A 27553-nucleotide genomic window follows, 5' to 3' on the forward strand; every position below is an offset into this window, starting at 1 on the left:
CTCTCTATTATTTTTAAGAAACATGGAGCTGGGGATACAACTCAGTGGGAGAATATTTGCCTGCTCTGATGAGGCTTTGGGCTTCTTACTTAGAGCGATTAAAAACAAACAAACCCCCAAACAAAGACAAAACCTGCACAAAACAAAACTCTGTAAGTCACAGCAGCTCAGAACTAAAAAGCAACTTCCTCAGGCTAGTGAAGAATATCCTTAACCATCCCCAGCAAACACCCCATTCAAAGTGAAATACTGAGCGATGTGCTCAAGGCTGGTGCTGAAACAGGGCAATTGTCCCACATGGTACCAGATGTTAGCTTGTGCAAGAAGAAAAGGTATACATACAGATTGGAAAGAAAGAAAACAATCAATCATTCTGATATATCACAGTTATAGGAGCAAAGTCCAAAAGAATCTATGAGCAAAACTCTTAGAATTTGTAGCCTAATTTAGAAGGGATGCTGGATACACAGTCAACAGACAAAGTAAACTATATCCTTATATATAAACAACAAACCATGTAAAGGCATTTTTTAAATTTAAGATTGAGCTGGGCGATGGTGGCACACATCTTTAATCCCAGCACTCGGGAGGCAGAGGCAGGCGGATCTCTGTGAGTTTGAGGCCAGCCTGGTCTACAAGAGCTAGTTCCAGGACAGGCTCCAAAGCTACAGAGAAAGCTTGTCTTGAAAAAAAAAAGAAAAAATAATAAGATTGAACTTTTAAAAATAGATCATTGGTGTTTATTGACATTATATTCACCACCAAGGTCTTAATCTAACACGGTATGTATAAGACCTCTACATAGAAAACCAAAAGCTACTAGATTAAATGGAGGAACATTCCTTGCCGGAAGATGATAAACTTCAATATGTAATTCTCTGCAAAGTGATTTACAGATCTGAAAGATCATAATCCTATCACATTTTTTGGTGTAAATTGCCATGCTAATTCTAAAATTAAATGGGTTACAAAGAACCAAGAAAATCCAGGGGATTTCTTTTTTAAATTTTTACTTTATGTTCATTGGTGTTTTGCTATGGGTGTCAGGTCCCCTGAAACTGGAGTTACAGACAGTTGTAAGCTGTCATGTGGCTCCTGGGAATTGAACCCGGATCCTCTGGAAGAGCAGTCAGTGCTCTTAACCACTGAGTCATCACTGAGCCATCTCTCCAAACCCTAGGGATTTTATTTTTTAATGTGTGTTGCATGAATGTAGGTGATGTGTGCGCCGGTTCCCACAGAGGTAAGAATGTTATGAGCTGCTCAACATGGGGTTTGGATTCTAACTTTTGGCCTCTGTAAGCACAGGAAGTGTTGAAGTGTTCTTAGCCATTGAGCCATCTCCCCAGCCCCAGTGCAACCTTTCCTTTCTTTCTTTCTTTCTTTCTTTCTTTCTTTCTTTCTTTCTTTCTTTCTTTCTTTCTTTTCTTTTTTTTATTTTCTATTTTTCTATTTTTTATTTTGAGACAGGTTTTCTTTCTCACTCTGCAGACTAGGTTAGCCTCAAACTCAGAGATTCTTCTGCCTCTGCCTCCCAGGTGCTGGGTTTAAAAGTGTGTGCCACCACTGACCGGTGACCCCAATGCAATCTTAAAAACAAAAAAGAGGGGGGGGGGAAGAAGGGAGACACGAGAAAGTGAGACAGACACACAGACACAGAGGGACAGACAGACTACCAGACATCATACCTTTAATCTAGCACTTGGGGAGAATCTCTGTGTGTTGAAGGTCAGTCTGGTCTACATATTGAGGTCTAAGACAGTTAGGGCTACAGAGTGAGACCCTTTCCCCAAAACTAAAGAAAACAAACAAGCAACAATAAAACTGCCCAGCCAACAAACAACAAACAAAAAATAAGTGCGGTAGTGACACAAGGCCCTTCAAAAGGTCCAGAGACGCCACACCACACAGAACCCTGATTGGTGATAAAAGAATGCTCTGCAGAACAGTGGAAAAGACCTCTTAGTAAATGTTCTGATCAACCTGACGTCCGCTTTGAGGGCAAAATGAAAGTCTTGGGTCTGAAGGTGCAGGGCAGTGGTAGCACACTTGCTTAGTGTAAATGACCTTCAGAACTGGAGAAAAATGACCTCTACTTCACACCATACACTAATTTCAATCCTGCAATTCTAGATGCAAATGGCAGAGTAAAACAACAGAGCTCTGGCACACACCTTTAATCTCAGTACAAGGGGGCAGGCAGAGGCAGGCGAGTATCTGTGCGTTTAAGGCCAGCATGGTCTATATGGCCAGTTCCAGGCCACTCTTGGCTACACAAAGAAACTGTCTCAGAAAAAAACAAAACAAACAACAAAAACCGCCCCACAAAACAAAACCCAAACAAAAAAAACAAATATATATTTCCATATACATACAATGTATAACATATATGTTATTTTTTAATTTAAAAAAAGCATACTTATGAGTGTTTTACCTGCCTGTGTGTTATGTATATGTGTGTCATCTAGTGCTTTTCAAGACTAGAAGTCAGCATCAGATGCCCTGGAATTAGAGTTACAATTGTAACCGTGTAGGTGCTGAGAACTAAACCCAGGTCCTTTGAAAGAGCAGGAAGTGTTCAAAACAGGTTAGTTAGTCATCTCTCTACCCAAAACAAACACTTCTTTTCTATTTGTTTGTAAGGTGTTCACTTTTACTAAACTGGTCTCAAGTCAGTGTGCAGGTGAGCCTCTGGATGCATAAACATCTCCAACCACTCCCAGGGAGACCAAAAGTTTATAATCTCAAGTTGGGGGACAAAAAAGGAGGGCATTATGACTGGCTACTCAAAATTAAAAACAAAAGTAAAAAGGTATTAAAGCAGATGTCTTAGGGCTTCTATTGCTATGAAAAGACTCCATGACCATGGCAACTCTTATAAAGGAAAACATTTAATTGGGGTTGGTTTACAGTTTCAGTGTTTCGGTCCATTATCATCTTGGAGAGGAACATGGGAGTGTAGACATAGTGCTGGGAGCTGAGATTTCTACATCTTGACCCACAGGCAACAGAAGCAACTGTGTGCCACACTGAGAGTGCTTGAGCATAGGAGACCCCAAAGCCCACCACCTCCAACAAAGCCACACCTATTGATAGTGCCACTCTCGATGGGGGCCATTTTCTTTCAAACCACCATAGCAGAAGATTTTTAAAAACCAGTAATGCGGGGGCTGGAGAGATGGCTCAGTGGTAAGAGCATTGCCTGCTCTTCCAAAGGTCCTGAGTTCAATTCCCAGCAACCACATGGTGGCTCACAACCATCTGTAAAGAGGTCTGGCGCCCTCTTCTGGCCTTCAGGCATACAGACAGAATATTGTATACATAATAAATAAATAAATAAATATTTAAAAAAACCAGTAATGCATATAATCTACACAAAAGCAATGCTGCCACCTCCCCTGTGCGGACCTGGGACACAGACTTGGTCATTATCCTTCCCAGTAGGGTCGGTTTTGGGAGGATGAATAACTTCCTTAACCATGTAGTTTATTGGCATGTTTATTAAACAAAAAAGCAATATACAATCAATTCTCAGCCACAGATGGGCGGTGGTGGCGCACGCCTTTAATCCCAGCACTCCGGAGGCAAAGGAGCTGGATCTCTGTGAGTTCAAGGCCAGCCTGGTCTACATAGTGAGTTCTAGAACTATCTTCATAGTTACTAAGAAACCCTGCTTTGAAAAACAAAAACAAAAAACCCAAAACAAAAACAATGACAAAAAAAAAAACACAATAAAAAAATCTTACTCCTCAGTCCCATGGTACAACTTTGAGGCTGCTTGCTCCAACCAACTGCAGTTGTCTTCACTCTACCAGTTTTTAAATCTTGAGTCAAAAGCACCAAAACAAAACACAAACAAACACTAAGATGAAACAAAACACAAGGTGATGCCAATGTTGTCTGATGTTTGTTTTCCTGCAATAGTTAGGTTCTGTCAAGAAAAGGTGTACCCAGAAGCATTTTTCTTCTTCTTCTTCTTCTTCTTCTTCTTCTTCTTCTTCTTCTTCTTCTTCTTCTTCTTCTTCTTCTTCTTCTTCTTCTTCTTCTTCTTCTTCTTCTTCTTCTTCTTCTTTTATTTTTGAGACAGGGTTTCTCTGTAGCTTTTGGTTCCTGTCCTGGAATTAGCTCTTGTAGACCAGGCTGGCCTCAAACTCACAGAGATCCGCCTGCCTCTGTCTACCAAGTGCTGGGATTAAAGGCGTGCACCACTACGCCTGGCACAATAGGAAGTTTTAAATTCTCATTAGGATATACAAATGGTCAATAGATATAGGATGTATTATTTAACCTCTTTAGTCATAGGGTATATAAAGTAAAACAGTGACCCAATACACACCCAGCCATGAATGGCTCAAATTAAAAAGCCTGGCTATGACAAGCGGTTGAAGATATGAACGTTTGTAATTTTCAAGCACTATGGTAAGGTCATTAATCAGGACTGGTCCACAAGCCTACCAAGGCTGAAATTCGAGAATTCAAAATGCACCTTCATTCCTTTTGTCTTTATACAGGGTTTAATATTGAGTTCACTGCCGTAAAAACTAAATTCCTGATCATAGCCTGGCAGTGTGCTAACACTCAGGAGCCTGGACTAGGGCTCACCTTTGGCCCCACACAACCTGTCAGCACTGACAGGATGACAATATAGCCCTGCTGCTTGGGGTCACTATGTGGCCGTCCTGTTCCCAAGAGGACAGCCTCACGTAGAGAGGCTGAGTGGGTAATCTGGGAGCAGGCAGGTCAAGCGAGAGCAGGTGGCCAAAGCCCTTAATTCCCACATCTCCTCTCCAGTCTGTCTGTTCTCATCAGTGTCTTTCTGCCCCAATCCACGTCACTGCACGTCAGTGGATGGCTCCTTATGGCAAGTCTTGGGGTAAAATCTGCCCCGCTGGCTTATTTTTACTGGGCACTTGTGAGGACTAAGGATGTTCCGGGAAGTTCAGGAAAGCTCAGCAGGTTTTACCATCCTCAGACTTATCTTTCAGTATCAGCTACCCTTGAATTTTGAATTATAGAGAAGGAAAAGGCCAGGTTCTAGTGAGGCTCCAGTGTAAATTCTCGTCCACTTGAAATACAGACATAACAATCCCTCTCCCAATCCTCCACCTGACAGCTGCATCCCTAATAACTGTTTTCTCTACAACCCTGATCCAGCTTCTAGTCTGGAGATTCCGAGGGTCTCTTTCTGAAGAATAGCAAAGGCCACAGAGGAAATTAGTTACAGTTTAAATTTTCAAGTTTGAACACTTTAAAATGCACTGGGGGAGGCAGCCTAACTCTTGTGGGGCTTTGGAGGGCTTTAGCAAACAGACGGGGTTTACCGTGGGTATCAGAGGGTAGGAGGATGGATTGTGAGCATAGAATCAAAGAGCAGGCATCCAGGAAGTTACAGCATGAGACAGACAGCAGATACGGGAGCCAGGATGGAGCGAGGAGTCACAAGTGAGTAAATGCGATGTGTGGCCTGCAACAGCATTCAAGGTAGATTTTCCTCCCCAGAGGTCTTCGTCTCAAGGTATGATGAGCTGATCCAGGGCACTAACACTCACTCAGACCCTTTACCACCTTCCATCTCAAATCTTCTGCCAAGGTTCTTCTTAAGTCCGTCTGTGTCACCTCCATGGCTAAGTGGGAATCCAAGCTGGTGTTCCTCACCGAACAGCTCACTTCATTTATCTTCTCGTGTGCTATTATTGTAATTTTGTTCCACACACAGAAGTGTGATTATTTCAAACTACAAAATTAAGTGACATTCTTCCTCTTTCCATAGTTCTCAGGTTCTTTCCAAATAAAAATTAAATTCTCAAGGCTTGCAATAGCTAGACTGATGGTGTGTGTGTGTTGTTGTTGTTGAGACGGGGTTTTTCTGTGTAATCATAGCTGTCCTGGAACCCAGAGATACGCCTGCCTCTGCCTCCAGAGTGCTGGGATCAAAGTTGTGCACCACACCCAGTACTAGACCAATTCTTACCTTGTACCTCCAGCCGGAGTTGCCTTCATTTGCCATGCATAGTCCCTTGATCCACAGCGCTCTGCACAGCCACTCTTCATTCTGCCTGTTTTTCTGTCTTCTCAACAACTAAGTTTTCCCCAGAGCTGAAACATCTCCTGCTCAAAGCAGCTTTCTCCGACAGCCGAGGATGGCCTTCAATTTCTGATTCCCTGCCTTCACCTTCTAAGTGTGAGATCTGGTTATACTGGGTGCTGTGGACTGAAGTCAGGGCTTCATGCATGCTAGACAAGCATTATGCCAACCAAACTACATTCCCAGCTCCCCGCACCCCCTTTTACTCTGACCCATAGTTATACTGTGAACATGTATATTCCACCACACATATAGGTGGAATAGTAACTTATTCTTACCATATGATACTGTTTATATAATCTTAAATGTGTTATGTCTGAAGTCAGCTCCTACTTTGTGATCTCATAAAACCTTCAAAGTACTCAAAACAGGTTTTGACTGTTGTATTATTGGCCATCTTCCTTTTAACCTGTGTTCTTGGGGAGGGAGGAGTTTATAGTGCATTTCTTAGCATCTATGAGCATTTTGTATGAAATATCTGAGCAATAAAAACACAGATAGATCAGCAGCACTATCACAGGACAATGAAGAACAACTCATGAAGTATGGGTCAGTAAAGGTGAGTCTAGATGGACAAGATGGAGACAGGATAATGAACTACCCGTGAGGTCTGGGTCAGTGGGTCTAGTGTAGATGGGTAAAAGAGAGAAACCTTTCACAGTCTTTAACTTCTTTCAATACCAGGAAGGCAGGAATCCTGTTCACTCATTTTTATGCTCTTAACACTTAATTTAGTTATGGAAAATGGAAAACAAAAAGCTATCTCCCAAAGGACACAGCTCAAATTCTAGCTCACATGATCCTCACATGAATTAATAAAGCTGAAACTTCCTACAGATGTGCAGTTATACAAGTCTAACACCACCTGCCTCAAACACCTCGACTGTTACTTCAGAGATTATGAGAAAACAAGTTCATTCCAAAGGCAAATGGAATCTGCTTTGGAAAGCATCTTCAACGGCAGCCAGGTGTGACAATCCGGAACTACTGTGTGGTTAGATACAAGAGTACACAGCTCATTCACAACTCACAAGGTAAAGAGAAACATTCATCAGCTGACAGAAGCCTTTTTAAACATTATCATTAACACAAGAAGCTAAGTGGAAAAAGACATAATTTATACTTACCTTGTAATTCCCAGGAGAGCTTCTCTGTGGACAAAATATGAAGACACAAACAGTACAACAGATGGTGTAATCCCAGCTAAGCTTTTTAAAAAGTCACATGGACAAAGAAACATACAGGGTTTCAGAGTGATTAAACTGGCTGGCTTGTTGCAGCAAATTCTCAGACAGCACAAACTCAGGTACTCCAGCCAAATACTTAGCATTTAACATATAACGAGTCTTTCTTTCATGGCTTGTTACTCTTCCGGGTGTTTATCTAATTCCTTAAAAGCTTGTGTTAGTCTCTCACAATTCCTGGTTTTGGGGTATGAATTTTTTCATTTAAAATATAATTATTCTTGGGCTGGAGCAATGGCTAAGTGGTTAAAAGTACCGGGTGCTCTTCCAGAGGACCAGGGGTTGATTCCCAGCACCCATATGGTGCCTCAGAACCATCTGTGATGCCAACCCCAGAGGATCAGACTCTCTTCTGGCCTCTGAGACCAGGAGTGCATGTAGTGCAAAGACATACATGCAGACATAATCATACACATAAAATAAAAGAAATATCTTTAAGAAAGAATATGATAAATCAATGCTATGGAATAATCCTTCTGTACACCATGAAGATGTCACTCAAACTGGTTTAATAAAAAGTGACTGGCCAGTAGCCAGGCAGGAAGTATAGGCATGGCGACCAAACTAAGGATGCTGGCATAAAGGGTGGAGTCAGAGGAGATGTCAGCAGAGAGGAAGCAGGATGTGTAGAAAATGAGGTAATAAGCCATGATCCACATGGTAGAGGGTAGAGAAGAAATACGGGTTAATTTAAAATGTAAGACACAGCTCGTAACAAGCCTGGTTACCAGCCAAGCATTTGCAATTAATATTAAGATTCTAAGTGATTCTTTGGGAGCAGCTGCTGGCACAGGAAAACTCTGCTTATAAATCAACCATTAATTAACTTTTAAAAATTATTATTATAAATTTTTCTTTTTATTAAACATTCTTTTTTTAAAAAATTTATTTATTTATTTATTTATTTATTATGTATACAATATTCTGCCTGTGTGTATGTCTGCAGGCCAGAAGAGGGCACCAGACCTCATTACAGAACTCAGGAACTTTGGAAGAGCAGGCAATGCTCTTAACCGAGCCATCTCTCCAGCCCCCTAAACATTGATTCTTAATATATGGAGAAGTGAGGTAAAATTTAGGTAAAAGTGAAAAATCCTTTATTAATTCGTCAAGGGCTGGAGGCTTGACAGAACTATAGATCCAATATTGTTGATTGAAAAAACTAAGGGATGACCAAGGGTTGGGGGTGTAGTCACGGGTACAGTACTCACCTGCACCTAAGCCTGGACAGAAACAGTGGCTGCTGCTGCTACAACTCATAGGCAGGCAATGTACCAGAAAACTTAGCAAACAAAAACTGAACAAAAATGCTTTTTATAAGAGCCTTGCTGGCACTGAATATAGATCAGGAGTAGCTTTTCTCCACCCAGAGTTCAACGCCTCCTTTTCTGGTTCAGTTGCTGAATCTCTCTAGTCCCTGCCCATCAATGCTGGTATCCATGGTGATAAGGATGTCCTGTCACAACTCATACAATCCATCTTTCATTGCTGCTCTTCCTGCAGCTCATCTCAAAGCAGGAAGTGAAGAGTTCGAATGAAGAGGTGTGCAGGCCCATGCAGTCCAGAGAGGCTAATTGTGCAGACCTTTGAATGCATGAGCTCACACTCGCTGGGAAAAATAGCCCCTGTCCAGTCTAAAACAGCTCTGTTCTCTTTTTATTATTTTATTCGTTTTTTAGCCTGTATGTATATCTGTGTGAGGGTGCTGGATCCTGGAGTTATACACAGTTGTAAGCTGTCATATGGGTGCTGGGAATTGAACCTGGGTCTTCTAAAGAGCAGTCAGTGCTCTTAATCACTGAGCCATCTCTCCAGCCCCAACAGCTCTGTTCTCTAGGTGTACAGGAGAATGCACAACTGAGCAATGTGTATTAAACTACAAAAGGGACAAAGGGCTCCCAATCCCACATCATTCCAAAATTGATGGTGATCTTTCTTGCTATCCAGTCATATTTTGCAGACAAAGTTTTGTGTTTAAAATAATTTTTCTGGAGCACACATCTGTTTATTAAATTTGAATTCTGGAGTGAAATGCCTTAGCAATGTGAAGATGAAATGTGTTAAATGATTTGAGATAATAAATCAGTCAGGGGCAAAGGCTCAAACGAAAAAGTGAAAATGGTATTTATTTAGCTTTTAGGAAATTAAATAACAAAACCCAGAACAAAGCAAAACAAAAACTGTAACATGTCATGAGTGATCATGTCCAATAACAATAGCCCTTATTAAATATAAAAAATAAAATTTACCATTCGTACTTGCTCTTTTCCAAACTTTTACTACATGGATATTTTTAGAAGCTTGAGCTAAGGGGGGTGGGGGGAATCCCAGAGCTACCCAAGCCCCTACCATGTGATTGAGATTTACAGTCCCATAGGGACACGCGTTTCTATTCCTGAAGACCCCACATAGCTGGATCTCTTGGAACTCCAGACTGATGCTTTCATGAGGACGCAGGCAATGTCTGTCAGAGCAGGAGCCAACCTTGTCTGGCACTGGTCTGGTCTGGCTTTCTAAGCTCTCCACAGGACAACAGTTCTGTCTGGCAGCCCAGTCTAAAGCCATTGTTATCTTCAGTGGCAGCCTCCCAACTGCACCAAAACTGGGATTAACAGAATTTAGGTCAAACTTTGACCTGTACTCCTGGGAGCTGGAGGACAATGGGTACAGGAAGATAAGGAGTAACCAAGTGTGATGACTGCACTTACCCACCAATATCCAACAAATCTAGAGAAAATGAGCAGGCCACATTTCACTAAGCCCCTCAAAACAGAGGCACACTGAGTGAGCCAAGGCCCCTGTCGGTGCTAACAACCTCAGTTCATCTAGGCCCTTTCCCGAAGAACCCTATTAATCTGTTTCAAAAGGCACCTCTGGCCAGGGCAGAGACCAGAAAGAAGCAGGACTTCCAGCTAAGACAATGGCGCATGGAGTTTAAGTCGTGCAGAAGACTACAGCGTGAGATGACAGCATCACTAACATCTAGAGCTGCAGTGCTCGCCTGCTGGATCACACTCCTGGAGCGTCTTAATGCAGCTTAACGGCCGTTGCCCAGATGTCGTTGCTGGGGACCGGGGGAAGGACCCATCCTTGGGGAATGGAGTTGCCTTTGGGATGATCAGACGGCACCAGGTACTGATCCCAATCATGCCTTAATGAGAACATTACAAAACACTGTTTATTTCTGGTTTTCCCCAAGCAAGATATTCAGAAACTATATTTTATATCTAGGATACTATTTTCAAATGGCAGATACACTAACTAACCTGCTACAGAACTTGGTTTCCAGGAAGTATGGCAAGGGTCACACTAATGTACACATTTAAGGAAAACCTTAAGCTTTAACTATGTAGACAGCCAAACAACAAATGTACAGTTAACTCATTATTTGCATACTCTCTCCGAGACAGGGTTGAGGCTGACCTTGAAGTCCTAATCCTCCTGTCTCCACCTCCCAAGTGTTAGGGCTACAGGCATGAGCTACCACCCTTAGCTATATTAGCAAATTTAAATCATCCCATATGGCATTTTTATGAACCACAAATGTAGAGAGAGGAAAAAAAATCTGTCATCTCTCTTCTTTCCAGCTCTTATAGTAAATCAGCATCCCTGCTGTGGTCTGCTCTGTGCCATGATGTTCTTGCTTCTTACTGGTGACCTTATTGTTTAAAATGGCACCCAAGCGTCCTGGTGAAGTGCTGCTGTGGCTTAGTCTAAGAGTTGTGAATCACCTTGGAGAAGATAGTGCGCTCTAGACAAGCTTTATTGGACTCAGATTACAGCATAGTTAGCCCTGATGCAATGCTTGTAGTCAACAGCATACATTAAATCAGGTGTCTTCAAACAGAACCACAAAACTGATGGTGATCAGCTAATTAAAAAGTAAGGCAGAGGCTGGAGAGATGGTCCAGCAGTTAAGAACACTGGCTGCTCTTAGAGAGGATCCAGGTTTGACTTCCAGCATCACATAGTGCCTCACAACTGTCTGTAGCTGTCCAGTTCCATAGACTCTGATGCCTTCTCTTGGCCTCCATGGGCAGCAGGTGCAAATATGACACACAGATATACAATCAGGCAAAATATCAAACCACATAAGATTAAAAAAAAAAAACCAAAACCAAAAAAAAAAAAAAACCAAAATCAAGACAAGAGGCTCAGCTGTCTCCTTCAGGAGCAAGGTCTGGTATTCTGTGACTCAATATTCAAAGTAACTTAAGTGAACACCCCATTATCAATAATATGTTTAAAGGCTAAAACTTGTGCATCAGACAAAGCTGGAACTCTTCCTGAAAAATAAACTTGATATGCCAGAAAATTCCTTCCCACGATTCAGAAATTACTGTAGTGTTGGAAGGAGCTTCAGTTATTTTCAAGGCATTCTCTGAGACCCCTAGGTCCTAAGATGTTTTAGCCTAGAAAACAACAAGTTTATACTACCTGGGACATCTAATCATTTACTCTGTTTTATCTATTGAGTTCTCAAAAGATTGCGTGAGGGCAAGAGGCTTTGCTAAAGCTCAAAGGCCACACTCTAGTCTACTATTTCTATTTTATAGGTGAGGGCATCACAATTAGACAGCTGAGAATTACCCAGCTTCTGAGTAGCTGGTTCTGTTGACAGCACCGAGCTTTACCCTGCAGGCAACTCAGGGTCAGCATGGGCCTTAGCCTTCATGGGTAACTATTCAGGAATAAAGGTTTCTCTTGCTGGGTTGATTTAGCAGTAAGAGAGAGAAAAAAAAAAACAAGGCCAGCTATAATAATGCAGGCCTTTAATCTCAACACTGAGGAGGTGGTGGCAAGTAGATCTTTGAGTTCAAGAACAGCCTGTTTGACAGAGCAGTCACAGCCGAGTTTCTTTACCTGTTCAAATGGAGACACTGACTTCCAAGAATTAATGAAGACTTTTAAGATACAAGTGGTACCCTTGAAATCTGGCAACACTGCACACCCAAAAGAAACTTTTAAAAAAGACACGGCAACAGACTTCAACAGTAAATGCATTTCATGCTACCCAAGGCTGCCCTTCTGACCTTATCTGAAGGAGCGCAGGCAAGGAGTGCTCAGCCTGGAGGTAATACTGGCGGAATGGCTGCAATAGGTGGGCAAGTGGGAACTCGTCTGAAAGAGAAAGGTACAAGTCACCTTGCTTGCTATTAACAGTGCACTCTCAAGGCAGGTGACTGAGCCCTCTGATTATGACAACAGGGTAACTTCATCTTCTCTGTAACCCTGACTTTCACCATAGAGCTGAGAATCTCAACTTGTAGTCAGGACTTCCTTTCGGAGTAAATTAGGTTTCTCATGATAAAAAGAACTGTCAACTTAGATCTTTCCTCCCTCTCCACTGGTAAGGATAAACTTACCCGGATCTCCAAATAACTTGGACTCAATTTCTCGTTTCTGAAGTAAAAGTTTCTCTTTCTCTTTTCTCTGTTTCTTTTCTAATTCTCTTTTCCTCTCTTCCTCCTGTTCTCCTTCTAGCATAACTCGGAGGGCTCTCTCTTCAGCTTCATACAGTTCAGAGCGCTTTTTAATGAGTTTTCTCAGTCGCTGAAGATGATGCTCAAAAGTCTCATCTGCTGAGGCAGGAGGACAGACCCCTGTACAAAGAGAAGCAAATGGAAGTTCCTTCGTCTCTACATTGCTAGGCAGTAAAAAGACAGGTAAGAGGAACACCTCTGCAGCACTTGCCATGGGCTTTACACACGCTTCCTAATACAGCAGGGCACCAGCTGAGAAACTGATGCACCATCTGCCACTGTCAGGTGGAGGCACCTTTTCCTTCTATCTCTCTGACCTATTTTGATTTCTTTATTGAATTCTCTACTTTGACATCCTCTAGAAGTTTGTCTTTTTGGCCTTCATCTCATATTATAATCTCAAGGTCGTTCCAACTCATGCTACATGCTGCTGAACTAACTCATCTGTGTTTCTGTGGGGGGAGTGGTATGTACATATACATACTTGCGCAAGTGCACATGTGTGTGCACATGTGTGTGCGCATGCATCCCCATGCACCAGAACAGCATCCTGTTCTATCATTCTTTGTCTTGTTCCCGTGAAGCAGGGTCTCTCACTGAACCTGGAGCTAGGTTGGCACCTAGCAATCCTAGCTATTCTCCTGAGTATACCCCCCAGCCTCACACTGGGATTACAGGCATATGGTGACATCTGGCCTTTTACATGGGTCCTGGGGATACAAATGCAGGTGCATAAACCCTGTGTCACCTCCCCAACCCTTTGCTGATAAACTCTCATCCAGAATAGATACACCTCTTTCTAGAAAGACACACCTCCCAATCCTTCCTAAACAGTGCCACTAACCAGGGACCATTCTTTTTTTTTTTTTTGATTTTTCGAGATAGGGTATCTCTGGTCTCTGTAGCTTTGGAGCCTGTCCTGGAGCTAGCTCTTGTAGACCAGGCTGGTGGAGGTCATTCTTAAATCACATTTTCTGAAGCTTTCTGCTTCAAAATTTCAGAGTCAGACACAGTAGGTGGCCCATACAATTCCAGAACTCATGTGGTAGAAACAGAAGTATCAGCAGTTCAAGGCTTGCCTTGGTTACTACATAGGAAGTGTGAGGCCAAACTGGGCCTCAAAAATACAAAACAGCTAGGCGTGATAGCACATAACTTTAATCCCACACTTGGAAGATAGAGTTAGGTGGATTCCTGTAAATATGAGGTCAGCCTAGCCTATACCTATAATGAACTCCAGGCCAGTCAAGGCTTACATAGTGAGATATTATATAAAAATCCAAAATAAAACTGGGCATGGTGGTAGACGCCTTTAATCCCTGCATTCATGAGGCAGAGGTAGGAGGATCTCTTTGACTGTTAACCCAGCCTGGTGTACAAAGTAAGTTCCAGGATGGCCAACCACCCAACCAAATTAAATAATTATACTTATACAACATAATACTAAAATATAGAAATTTGATATTTACAGCCTGAGAAATTACAGCATAAAAATCATTAACATCATCTTTGGGGGGATGGAGAGATGGCTCAGAGGTTAAGAGCACTGCCTGCTCTTCCAGAGGTCCTGAGTTCAATTCCCAACAACCACATGGTTGGTGGCTCACAATCATCTGTAATGAGATCTGGTGCCCTCTTCTGGCCTGCAGGCATACATGCAGACAGAACACAATACATAATAAACCTTTTTAAAAACATCATCCTTGTTCGGGGTTACAGAGATGGCTCAGTAGTTAAGAACACTTGTTGCTCTTGCAGAAGACCCATTTGGTTCCCAGCACACACATGATGGCTTAAAACCATCTGTAACTCCAACTCCAAGGTATCAACACCCTCTTCTTTCATCCACAGGTATTTACACACACACCATACAAACAGATAGCCACACATACACATTAAAATTAGGTTTAAAGAAAAAAGTCAATCCCAAATTTCTGAGCTACTGTTGTCAAGTCTACTTACTCTAGAGAGTAAAAATAATTAAGTACCAAATGTTCTTACTCCAAAAATATTTGCAAGCCAAGCATGGTGGCCCAGGCCTGTGATCTCTACAATAGAGAAGCTGAGGCAGGACAACTGTCACAAGTTCAAAGCCAGCATGAGCTTCTGAGCTGAGATTCTAGCTACAAAGAAGAAACAAAAGATGAGGAAAAGGTAAGAAAAGGAAAACACATTCACACGATATTATGTGTACAATATTTAGGATAGAGAGGTACTAGGATAAAGGAGGAGGAAGAGGGAGAAAAAGGAAGTAAAAATGCAAAGCTGTACTTACCTTTCCTCGCTGCAGCTTCTTTCCTCAGTTTCCTCAATTTCTCTAAAGCACGCAGAATGTCCACCATTCTTTTAGTGTCTGATTGTTTTTTCCTTACTTCAGATAAGACACCATCAGCAGCCGCTTTGAGTTCCTGTTCCTGAAGGGGAAAAAAGTCCAAAAGAACCTGCATTAGGAACCTCCTCACAATCCACTACACCTTCCTGGAGGCAAACTTTCAGAAGGTCAGGCCATCCACAACAGACCATTGAGTCTATATTTCTGTTTCCCAGGCCTGGCACGCTACACTATTCAGTCAAGGACTTCGTTGCCTGGTTAATGATACAACCATGGCTGCTTTGTTTGCTCTGAGACTGACCCTGTGGAACCCAGGCAGGTCCTGACTGAACTCCCTGTCTTCTTACCTCAGTCTCCCATTGATGTGATCCACTTCTCCCAGCCCATCATACAGCCCTCTCCCGTTTTTTGGATTTTGTTTTATTTCTAAGAGATGGTCTTACTCTGCAGCCCAGACTGGCTTCAAACTGCAGCATTCCACCTGCCTCAGCCTCCCAAGGGCTGAGATCATAGATGTGAGTCACCCAACTCCATATAACCTTCTTTGAGGGGAACCTCTTCCCTCAGCAGCTTCAATACCTGTACTGAGTTCTTCTCAGTGTTCCCAGGTGTGATCCAGGAGTGCCTGCTTCTATTTTACCTTGTCAAGCCTTAGTTCTATTAAAAATGAAGACTATCTGTAGGCACCACAATCCCTGACTTCAAACTCTACTACAGAGCTACAGTACTGAAAACAGCCTGGTATTGGCATAAGAACAGACAGGAGGACCAATGGAACCCAATAGAAGACCTGGATATCAATCCACACATCTTCCAACACCTGATTTTTGATAAAGAAGCAAAAAATATCAAATGGAAAAAAGAAAGCATATTTAACAAGTGGTGCTGAAATAACTGGATATCAACATGTAGAAGAATGAAAATAGACCCATATCTATCACCATGCACAAAACTCAAGTCCAAATGGATCAAGACCTCAACATAAAGCCAGCCACACTGAACCTTATAGAAGAGAAAGTGGGAAGTGCACTTGAACGCATTGGCACAGAGAACCACTTCCTAAATATAACCCCAGCATCACAGACACTGAGAGAAACAATAAATGGGACCTCCTAAAACTGAAAAGCTTCTGCAAAGCAAAGGACACAGTCAACAAGACAAAACGACAGCCTACAGAATGGGAAAACATTAACCCCACATTAGACAGAGGTCTGATCTCCAAAATATACAAAGAACTTAAGAGAAAAAAAAATGGAGTATAGACCTAAACAGAGAACTCTCAACAGAGGAATCTAAAATGGTTGAAAGACTCTTAAGGAAATGCTCAATAAATATCTTTAGTCATCAGAGAAATGCAAATCAAAACAACTATGAGATTCCATCTTACACCTGTAACAATGGCCAAGATCAAAAACACTGATGACAACTTATGCTAGAGAGGTTGTGGAGAAAAGGGAACACTTCAGCATTGCTGGTGGGAATGCAAGCTGGTACAACCCCTTTGGAGGTCAGTGTGGTGATTTCTCAGAAAATTAGGAAACCATCTTCCTCAAGATCCAGTAATACCACTTTTGGGTCTATATCCAAAGGATGCTCAATTGTGCCACAAGGATCTGTGCTCAACTATGTTCAGAACAGCTTTGTTTGTCATAGCCAGAACCTGGAAACAACCTAAATGCCCCTCGAAGAATGGATAAGAAAAATGTGGTACATTTACACAATGCAGTACTACTCAGCAGAAAAAAGTAACGACAGCTTGAATTTTGGAGGAAAATGGATGGAGCTAGAAAACATATTGAGTGAGGTAACCCAGACCCAGAAAGAAAATTATCACATGTACTCACTCATAGGTGGTTTTTAAACATAAAGAAAAGAAAACCAGCCTACAAATCACAATCCTAGAGAACTTAGACAACAATGAGGACACTAAGAGAGACTTACATAGATGTAAAGTAGAAAGTAGAAAAAGACAAGATTGGGAGCATGGGGACCTTGGGGGAGGGCTGAAGGAAGGAGGGGAGAGGCATTGAGGGGAGCAGAGAAAAATGTAGAACTCAATGAATACCAATAAAAAAATTACTTTACCCCCCGCCCCCAAAATGCAAACTAACAGACCTGAATAATCAGGCTCCCAAGGAGGACAAGAAATGGAACTGGAAAAGCCTGGGACTGTACAACGTCTCAGAGTAACACTGTTTGTCCTTCTCTGCTCCCAAAGATCACTTCTACAGTCATTTTTCACACATTGGAGGCAAATCTTCCAGGGATTTTTTTTGTCTTCCATATCCTCAGCTGCCTGCCTAGTTGTCTCTCCCATCTGTCAAACAAGTGTCTGCAATTCCACCATTACAGTAAAAAACCATGCACTTCACTCTTCTGCCTGGAAAACGACAACTATCTTTACCTGTTGTTTCACTTGGCTTTGGCACTGCTTTTGAGACTCAGCTCAGAGCTCAGATGTTATTAAATTATCTCAGGAGCCTTCCTCCAATGAACTAGGTAGCTTTCCATGGGCTCCTTATACCTTCAGTTGAAAAACTTACACCATGCTGTACTGACATGATCCCCTCCAAGACTCTAAGCAATCAAAGAAAATTTTATTCCTCTCAGTCCCTGCGATTAGACACTAGGCCCGACACCTAATGGACCTTACTAAATGTTTGCTGAAGTGACTCACTTCATCAGATTAAAGTGTTGTTTCCCTAGTGCTAACGTTCCTGCAGGTACAATGCTGAAACTTGCTATCAATATACTTCCCAGCAATGCTATACTGGTCTCTAGGATAGTAGCAGACACAGGGAAAAGGGAGATTGTCCTGGTTAATTTTATGTGAACTGAACACGAGCTAGCTAGAGTCCTCTGGGAAGAGGGACACACAATTGAGTGTCCAATGCGAGTGGTACTACCCTTCAGCAGGCTGATCAAGCCCTGGAGAGTAAGCCAGGAAGTGACACTTCTCTACGGCAGTTACGTCGGCTCCTGCCTCCAGGTTCCTGTCCTGACTGCCTTTAACTTTTAGTGATGCATTTCATCACAATAGAAACCCTAAGCCAGGCGGTGGTGACACACACCTTTAATCCCAGTATTTGGGAGGCAAGGCAGGTGGATCTCAGGGAGTTTGAGGCCAGCCTGGTCTACAAAGTGAGTTCTAGGTCAGCTAGGATTATTATTACACAGAAAAACCCCATCTCAAAAATAAAATAAAATAATAAACCCTAACCAAGACAAAACTTAAGACAAAAGTATTAGCTGATTGTGGAGAACAGAGAGGGCAAAAGGACCATTAGCACTGCCCTAACAAGACTTGAATAATGACACCAATGGACACAATAGCATGGAATGGGGAAAGTTCCAAAATGCTTAACCCCAAACAACTATGGGCAACTGGGGAATGCTCAGAGCAGGAAAAATGGGACAAACAGCTCAATTCATTATCCAGTATGAAGTGGTTATCCCTGAAATCATACACATACAAGTAGCATTAAATGTACGGATCAGGTTGTATTTATGTATATACGTAACAATAAGAAAAAGAAGCCATGAATTTGAAAGAGGACAAGGGAGGTGCACGGTTGGAGGGAAGAGATGGAAAAAGGGAAACAATATAATTACAATTTCAAAAATAAACTCCAGTTCCAGGGGATCCAAAGTCCCCTTTGGACTTCCATGGGCACTAGGCACACATGTGGGCCACATATAAGCATGCAAACAAAATACTCATATAAAACAAAATGAATAAATCTAAAATAGTAAGAGTAACAACAACAACAACAGCATTCATGCCTTTCTTTTTTTAAGATTTATTTATTTATTATGTATACAACATTCCTTCCATGTGTGTTTATATGCCAGAAGAGGGCACCAGATCTCATTATAGATGACTGTGAGCCACAATGTGGTTGCTGGAATTGAACTCATGTCCTCGGGAAGAGCAGTCAGTGCTCTTAACCTCTGAGCCATCTCTCCAGCCAACAACAGCATTCAAAGGTAACGAGGATGCCATCAACCAACACTTGGCAATTTATTTTCTTCCTGGCTCTACTAAAGAAGACAAGCTAGAGAAGCTTTGAAGTCAGATAATCTAGGCTTAAGTCTGAAACTATTGGTACAAACTTACGGAACTGTTGTCACGCTAACTGCTTTAAGTCTCAATGTGTAAAATTAGGGTAATGAATTTCTCAGGGCCGTATGTAGGACTTTAGTGTAGTGTCTACCTTAGATGCGAGTGCTGAACTGGGGTGAGGAAGACAAAAACAGAAACAGTGTAGAACCTGGGACAGCAGTGTATTTGGGTTACACACACTCTCCTCTTACAATGATGTACTCGGCAGCCAAGCTGCTTTGCCTCTTCAGCAACCTCAGATCTCCATCTTTACAGTTACTCCTCACTAAGCAATGGAATAGGGTTCTTCTCCCCAGTGACCATCAAACATGGACAGTTTCTATTCAAACATATTCCCAACACATGCTACTAGGAGGGCCCATCCAGCCTGAACTGGTTTTTGGTGCATGCACAGTAAGGTAAAAGGTAAACCCCTGTCTATGGAAACTTTTAAAGAGAGTAACCTACTTACCATCTTATGCCTATACACAATGGGAAGTGCTTCTGATTAAGATCAAATGCATCACAGAAAGGGACTTACACAGTAGAAAAGATTACAGGGCCTAATCTCTCAATCAAAACAGAGATCCATTTTCATTAGACACATTAGTAACCAAGTTCCTCCTCCTTAATCCCACAAAAGGAAGTGGGAGTATTTTCTCTAGTGTGGGCCATGGGGCTGTCAATCTTGACAGTGTATCCTTTCTAAACTGTACTTACTATTTGCTTTGTTTTTTGAATAAAGTTTTCTTGCTATTTTTGCAATCCTGTGCGAATCCTTATTTCAACCATTTGAATAAGAGGTCAGGTACCTGGAAACACCTGGACAAGACAGACTCATACCATCCAATACACAGGAATTCATAGTTTCAAACTAATCAACAAATGAACCCTGGGGAAAACTATCATTAATAACACCAGCTAATTAGGCCATAAAGGTCTCGAGGTGTGGTTCGAAGAGAGTCCTCTAAATTTGCATGCTTAGGACAGTATAAAACATAATACGAAGACCGGTTAGTACTGAACATCAATCAGTAAGCGGGTCCAACTTTGAATCAGGGCACAGGGGTGTCCTCCCAGAACTGCACCAGTGTGAACTTGTGTGTTTACAGGACTTCATAGTGTACGTTATAGTTTTGTGCACCACACATCGTTAACGAAAAACAGAGCAAAGAGGTGGAAAGGCTAGTTTTCACGGATAAGTATAAAGCTAACCAGCACGCAGATTCAGGTTCCAGTCACCACCGCCCCAAGTGCCTAGTAATTCTCACCCGCTTCTTTTCCTCCACTTCCTGCACGCACTTCACCCTCCAGCGGTCAATCTCCTGCTCCCGTTCCGTAGCCTGCGCGGCCTCCGCCTCCCGCTCAGCCTCGCGTTCCCGGGCCCTCTCCCGAAGCCGCAACCGGCGGCGCCGGACCCTCTCAAGCCTGCGCTGCGCCTCGCCCACATAGGCGGCCTGGGCCAGCGGCTGCAGCCGCTCGACTAGCTCCGCTCGCAGTGGCACAGCCTGAGCGTGTAGCGAGGCCCAGGCCGCTCCGTCGGCCTCGGCCTCTCGCAGGGACTGCCCCAGGCTGCGGAGCCGCCGCACCAGGCGAAAAGCGGCGCGCAATCGCGCGCGAACCTCGCCCAGGCTGGGCCCGACGGGTGTGCGCGGTGGCCTGGGGCCGCCCGGCCGCCGAGGGTTCCCGAACACCGCCTCCAGCCACTGCCGGTCGCGCAGGCGCTGCAGGGCCGCGTCCCCGAGCACGTCGGGCGGCGGCGGCGCCTCGGCCCAGCGCGGGCTCCAGGGCGGCCCGGGGCCTGGAGGCGGTGGCCGCGGACGCTCGCCGGCGTCGGGTCCCGAGAAGGGCCGGCACTGCGGCGGCGGTGGCGGCAGCGGCGGTGGCGGTACCGGGAAGAAGGAGCCGCTGCCGCCACTGCCGCCGCCGCGGGAGGTCTCGGCCGGGGCGCGGGGCTGCAGTGCCAGCGGAGGCTGGAGGAAGGGGGCGGATGCCCCCGGGAAGGGGCCGGGCCGCTGGGGAAGAGGCGGCGGGAAAGCCGGAGAGGGCATCGGCGGGGGCGGACAGCCGAACGGAGCGGAAGGCGGTGGCTGCGGGGGCGGCGGTCCCTGACGGCCCTGAGCGAAGAAAGGTGGCAGGGCCATGTCTGTAGCGCAACCGTGCGAGCTCTGACAGTAATGTGTGTACTTCTTTACGCGAGTTCCGGGAGGAAGTGACGTTTTACAACGCGCCACCCCTCGCTTCACACGCCTCCCGGAAGTACGCCGTCCTGCGAACATTGGTTCGCTTGAACTCACGTCCTGTCCTTTAAGAGTGTTGTAGGTGAGGAACTACAGGGACTCAGCGTGAGACTTCTGCTAAGATCTCAAAGACTAGGAGCTTTCCGGCCCCCAGAGCTAAGACCGGGAGAAATCACGTGGCCGCCCTCTAGAGAAAGCAGTTTAAATACCCTGTAGGCACGGTCTTGAACTGCTTTGGGGAAGGAGTCGCGGCTTTCTGAGAGGGGCCGGAGCTTCCAACCGAACAGGTGTCATATCAGGTTTTTTGGTTGTTTGGTTTTTATTTTTTTGAGACAAGGATTCTCTGTGAAATACTGGTTGATCTGGAACTCACTCTGTAGACCAAGCTGGCATCCAACCATCTGCTTCTGCCTCCCTAATGTTGGGATTAAAGGCGTGAGCCACCACTGCCTGGTTCCAGGTTGTTAAAGCTTAACAATGAAAAAAAAAAAACAGTGGTTATAAGCCAGATGCTGGGTGTGAGAATGTTAAATGGGCACCTTTTCTTTTTTTTAAGGGGCCATGCTAATCATCTCTGTATCGTTCCAATTTTAGGCAGAGACAGGTGGATCTCTGTGAGTTAAAGGCCAGCCTGGTTTACGGAGCGAGTTCAAGAACAGGCTCCATAGCTGGAGTAAACCCTGTCTCGAAAAAAAAACAAAACACAGAGTAGTGATAGGTATTTTTTTTTTGAAAGTGGAGTCACCTGCTCCTGCCACTGCTGCCATCACCCAGGGAGAAGGAGCCCAAGTGTGAGAGAACAGTCCACTATCTGACACTGGCAGTCAACAACACTTGAAAGCCAAATGGAACTCTGGGGACACATCACGGGCTGTTCTCTAGCCATTTAGGGGAGGACAGGGCACTTTTAATATAATGACTTCTTGCACCATTTTGCCTGGTGAACTAGGCAGTCAACACTGATGTATTCCACTTTTTATGCCTTCTGTTGTGATGTCATCAAACATATTAAAGGCCTTCAGTCATGCTTTGGGATTTCATTACCTTCTCTCTCTAACCCCACCCCCTCCCCCGTTTCTCTGTTAACAGTCCTGACTGCTTGGCTGTCCTGGAACTCGCTTTGTAGTTCAGGCTGGCTTTGAACTCGCCACCACCGTCCCAGGACAGCCTGTGGCTATGTACAGTGAGTCTCCAAAAAAGTTAACCATTAACTTTTAAGTAACAAAGAAGTAGCTTACTCTTCTGATATAGTTCAGAGCTATGTAGAAAGACCCTGTCTCAGCCGGGCGGCGGTGGCGCACTGCCTTTAATCCCAGCACTCGGGAGGCAGAGGCAGGCGGATCTCTGTGAGTTCGAGGCCAGCCTGGTCTACAAGAGCTAGTTCCAGGACAGGAACCAAAAAAAGCTATTGAGAAACCCTGTCTCGAAAATCCAAAAAAAAAAGAGAGAGAGAGAGAGAAAGACCCTGCCTCAAAAACAAAAGACCAGCGTGGGGTGGGGGGGAATGGTGCCTGCCTTTAGTCCCAGCACTTGGGAAGCAGAGGCAGGCGGATATCAAGGCCAGCCTGGTCTAAAGAGTGAGTTCCAGGACAGCCAAGGCTACATAGAGAAACCCTGTCTCAAAACAAAATAAAACAAAACAAAGGGGAAAAAAAGAGAGAGGAAAAAAACCCAAAAAGGCAAATCCGGCTGCTTGCCACACCACTATCCACCACCACTGTAGCTTCTGTTTGATGGAGTAGGGGTTGGTTTATTGAGACAGGGTTTCTCTGTGTAGCCCAGCTGTCCTGGAACTCGCTCTGTAGACCAGCCAGGCCGGAAGCTCAGAGATTCACCTGCCTTTGCCTTCACTGCTCGGCATCACAGTAGCGTTTATTAATCTTTCTGTTTATCCAGGTGCCAAAACCTAAATTCCAGGATAAATCATAATTGTATGTGGCTGTGTTTGTCTCATAGTCCATTTTTGGAGGATTTTTTTTAACATATTTAGAAACTGCCAATTTTTACTCTTAAAAATGGAAGTGATGCTTATAAGGGAAGAATATTAAAATTATAGTACAAAAGACTTGATGAGACCCAGAACCATTACTATGGAAAGCAGGGACATCTGTTCCTTACTGCAGCTACCAGGCTGAAATATCTGCAAAATTCAACGTGTGGCCCCATCCTACCTCTGTCATATCAAGGAACTTCACATCCCTTATATCATGGAAAACCCAAGTCTTCATGGGATTTAGACTTTAAGTGCAATGTGTGTTTCCTAGGGGAAAAGCTGGTGAAAACACTCTAAAGCCAAAAAAGAAAAAAATGAATACTTACAGATACTGTGATGTAAAGAACTTCAATAAGATTGAACTGAATAAATGTTATAAAAACTTGTAACATTTTGGAAGAAAAGCATAAAGGATACTTAATTATGGACTTAGATGCAATTTTCATTTAAGTCTATCTCATACCTGTGTCTTAGTTTTGCCCTATAATACAAAGTAATAATCTATATGTCAGTGAGGACACTGTCTAGTGATAAAACATAAGATTTTCTTTATGTTTTTGTACAGTCAAAAAACTGACAGACATCTAGCACCTATAGACAAAAGACCAATTCAGTACTTTAGAAAAAGTGTACACTATTAAGGCATTTTATTTAGTCTGGTACATGGCTGACACAGCATGCTACCTAAATAATTAGTTGTCTATATTCTTCTTCTAATATTTAAATCAGACTATCAATTCCATCTACTCACTGATGGTACTAAAAATGGTTCAAGATGGCAAATAAGCCAGACAAGTTATCAAGAGAATAGATCTTTTTTATGCTATCGGTTGGGAAATCAATGTCATACACTAGCTGAAAAGAGTAAGAAAATAGACATGCCATCAAAATGTGGATTTTCAAAATATTTTTCCATATCTGAAAACTACCTGGTCCAGTTTTTTTTTTAAATAAAAATTCTAATATTTCCAGGGAATGTGGGTAGAAAAAAGTAATACTAAAGAATGGAATGCCAATACTCAACTTTAAAGAATTTATTTTCTCATTTGTAGAGTAACATTATTGTAAAATCCACAGTTATTGCAACACCTGCATTACTTAAAAGAATTCCTAAGAATTTTGTTAAAGCATATTTTTAAAAACAGAGCCAAAATAATGTACATTTTTATCTCTAAACATTGTGTCATTAAAGTCCATGTACTGTCTTCTGTATAAATCAATGTGATGTTACAATAATATACATGATCCGATTCTTATCTTAAAGGCTTTCTGACCATGTATGATATCCAAGATAGATTCAATGCCTTTAATGCAAGACTGCAGAAACTGTTATGACCCTAAACAAAACAAGGGAAAGCTGTATGTACAGGCAGGAGTCTGACAGCTTAGCTGTTTGCAGCATCCGCTTGGCGAGGCCATCCATCCTCCTCAACTCCAGAGTCATACTCCTCTTCAGAGGACTCTTTCGATGGAGCCCTGCAATGAAAAACCATGTTTGTTTTCCAACAAATTGGAGGTGGATATGATTTCTAGACTCAGAATAGTAAACTAATCTTCATAACTAAATAACCTCTCAAAACAGAAAACAAGAAGAACTTTTTTGTTGTTTGGTTTTTGTTTTTTGAGACAGGGTTTCTCTGTGTGTAGCTTTGGAGTCTGTCCTGGGTACAGCAGGCTGTCCTCAAAGACAGCTAAGAAAAGCATTTTTAATATTAGGATTGTTTAGTGGATAAGGGATTTAAGTCATAAAAGAGTTCATTGATTTCTCTAATCAAACTAGTACGGAAATACACTGCAACTTATGAGCCAAATCCAGCCCACTGTCTGCTTTATAAACTGGGGTTTACTGGGATACTGACATATTAATTCATTTATGTGTTGTGTATGGCTGCTTCTGTGCTGGAGGCAGTTTTAAGCAGCTGTAGTATAGAAAGTATGGCTCTGAAGAATTTGAGAAAGTCTGCTGACTCCTAGAATACATAAAACAATAATGGTCAGATCTGTTGACAGGTATGACACTGAGGGAAAATAAATTTTGTGAACAAAGGTTTGGTCGTGTAAAAGCCATAAGAAAGAGCTGAATGTGCTGGTACATACCAGCAACCCCAGCACTCAGGAGTTCAAGCCTATTCCTAGCTACTTAGTGACTTCAAGGCTAGGCTGTGTCCAAACAATAAACACATGAGGCAAGCCATGAAAGAAGTCATTCATCAATTAGAAAATTAGCATCAAATACCCAAAGCCAGGTTTTTGGTTTGTTTGGGTTTTTGTTTTGTTTTGTTTTTGTTTGTTTTTTGAGACAAGATTTCTCTATGTAACCCTGGCTGTCTTGGAACTCGTTCTGTAGACCAGGCTGACCTCAAGCCCAGAGATCTTCCTATGTCTGCCTCCTTGGTTTTGTTTTGAGACAGTGTCTCATGATGAAATCCAGCTTAGCCTCAAATTCATGGTGTGGATGGTGATAAAATGCTGGCATTGCAGGTATTCCCTTTTACACACAAAAACATGGATATCTCTTTTGTATACTGTTGTTGCAGAAAAAGGAGAGGTGGGGCTGGAGGATTGGCTGAGTGTTTAAGAGCACTGGCTGTTCTTCCACGGGTCTGGGTTCAATTCGCAGCATCCACATGGTGGCTCACAACCATAATTGTAGTGCCATGGAATCAGACGCCCTCTTCTGGTGCACAAATGTACAAATCAGACAAAGCACGCATGTACATAAAGTATATAAAAAAAGGTAGAGTCTAATTTTGAAGATCAGTTTTCAAAATGACTCACAAAATTGCTTTATATATAATTTTAGATTTTCTTATAGAAAATTCATGAGATTATTAATTCCTTAAAAAATAAGTTACTCAGGTTTTCAATGACAGAACAATAAACTCAAGCAGTAAGGGCCTTAACTTTTAGCTCTATACTGGCCTGAGAGTATGTTTTACCGAATGTATCCTGGTTCCTTTTTTCCTTCTACTACTTCCTTGTCAACTTCCACACATACAATGTCAGAATTAGGAACTTCAAACATTGGTTCTAGTAACAGCTTTTCCTAAAGGAAGAAAAGGTAATAAATTAGGAAGAAAATTGTATGCAAAACATTTCAACTTTAATCAATGTAAAAGCCTTCATATTTGTTATATTAAAATAGCTTCTAATTACATTTAAGTCATTTTATAAATAAGTCAGCTGCCTACTGTTCTGCCTATCTAGGCAACATGCACAAACAAAGCCTGTAGTTTCAGACTCACTGCTGCCTGGCATGCCTGGCCTTTCCAATGCCTGAGGCAGTCAACTCATAATCCTTACTTTTCTGTCAATCTTAAAATCACTTCTACCAAGTTCTTGATTTCAAACTCTGATTCAAATGAACACTTGCCTCAGTATAGCATTAGAACTTAAGAAGGCTTTAGAAATCTAGTTTTTCCTATAGGTAGAGGTGAAGGGAATTGCTGACACATCAAATTTTTCAGGCATGTCAACTAAATGACCTGTTCTTCCAATTTGGATGTCTATGTCTGTCCTCAGGAATACCGTAAACACCAGGACCTCACCAGAGGGTAGACTGTCAAACTGCTTGTGGTAAAAGCATAGCTATACAATTGAAGTCACACTGAGATGAAGATGTGACAAGAGTGAAATTTTTTTTTTTTTTTTGGATTTTTCAAGACAGGGTTTCTCCGTAGCCTTTTGGTTCCTGTCCTGGAACTAGCTCTTGTAGACCAGGCTGGCCTCGAACTCACAGAGATCCGCCTGCCTCTGTCTCCCAAGTGCTGGGATTAAAGGCGTGCGCCACCACCGCCTGGCTAAGAGTGAAATTCTTAACAGGGAAGATAATCCTATACTTGCTTTGGGAGAAGACAGTGAAATGTAATCCATCTAGATCTGAGAAACAGGACAGAGAAGTTTAAAGATAGGAATTGGGGGACGGTGGTGGCGCATAATCCCTGCGCTCAGGAGGCAGAGGCAGGCAGATCTCTGTCAGTTCAAAGCCAGCCTGGTCTACAAGAGCTAGTTCTGGGACAGATACCAAAGCTACAGAGAAACTTTGTCTCAAAAAAAAAAAAAAAAAAAGAGGAA

At 42.8% G+C, this 27553-nt stretch overlaps 2 protein-coding genes and 1 pseudogene across 3 annotated transcripts in view; all 3 read right to left on the bottom strand.

Annotated features, from left to right (window-relative positions):
- Positions 1 to 9435: 9435 nt before the first annotated feature.
- On the bottom strand, positions 9436 to 21407 carry Pdcd7 (programmed cell death 7). The gene is made up of 5 exons (XM_075965486.1): positions 20518 to 21407; positions 15088 to 15226; positions 12696 to 12932; positions 12363 to 12450; positions 9436 to 10480 (listed from the first exon to the last, which is right to left on the bottom strand). The coding sequence occupies exons 1-5, from the start codon at positions 21388 to 21390 to the stop codon at positions 10357 to 10359; spliced, it is 1461 nt and encodes a 486-aa protein (XP_075821601.1). The 5' UTR covers positions 21391 to 21407; the 3' UTR covers positions 9436 to 10356.
- Positions 21408 to 22013: 606 nt separating this feature from the next.
- LOC142847414 (U6 spliceosomal RNA) lies at positions 22014 to 22102 on the bottom strand (annotated as a pseudogene).
- A 2396-nt stretch (positions 22103 to 24498) lies between these two features.
- Clpx (caseinolytic mitochondrial matrix peptidase chaperone subunit X) overlaps positions 24499 to 27553 on the bottom strand; it is a 45524-nt gene continuing 42469 nt past the window's right edge. For both annotated transcript variants that reach the window (XM_075965463.1, XM_075965462.1), the window contains 2 exons: positions 26419 to 26525; positions 24499 to 24955 (listed from right to left, as the gene is read on the bottom strand). In XM_075965463.1, the coding sequence (XP_075821578.1) occupies positions 24865 to 24955; positions 26419 to 26525 (198 nt within the window). In that variant the 3' untranslated portion in view covers positions 24499 to 24864. The remainder of the gene's footprint in view (positions 24956 to 26418; positions 26526 to 27553) is intronic.

This window comes from Microtus pennsylvanicus, chromosome 3, assembly GCF_037038515.1.
Source record: "Microtus pennsylvanicus isolate mMicPen1 chromosome 3, mMicPen1.hap1, whole genome shotgun sequence".
Lineage (NCBI taxonomy): Eukaryota > Metazoa > Chordata > Mammalia > Rodentia > Cricetidae > Microtus > Microtus pennsylvanicus.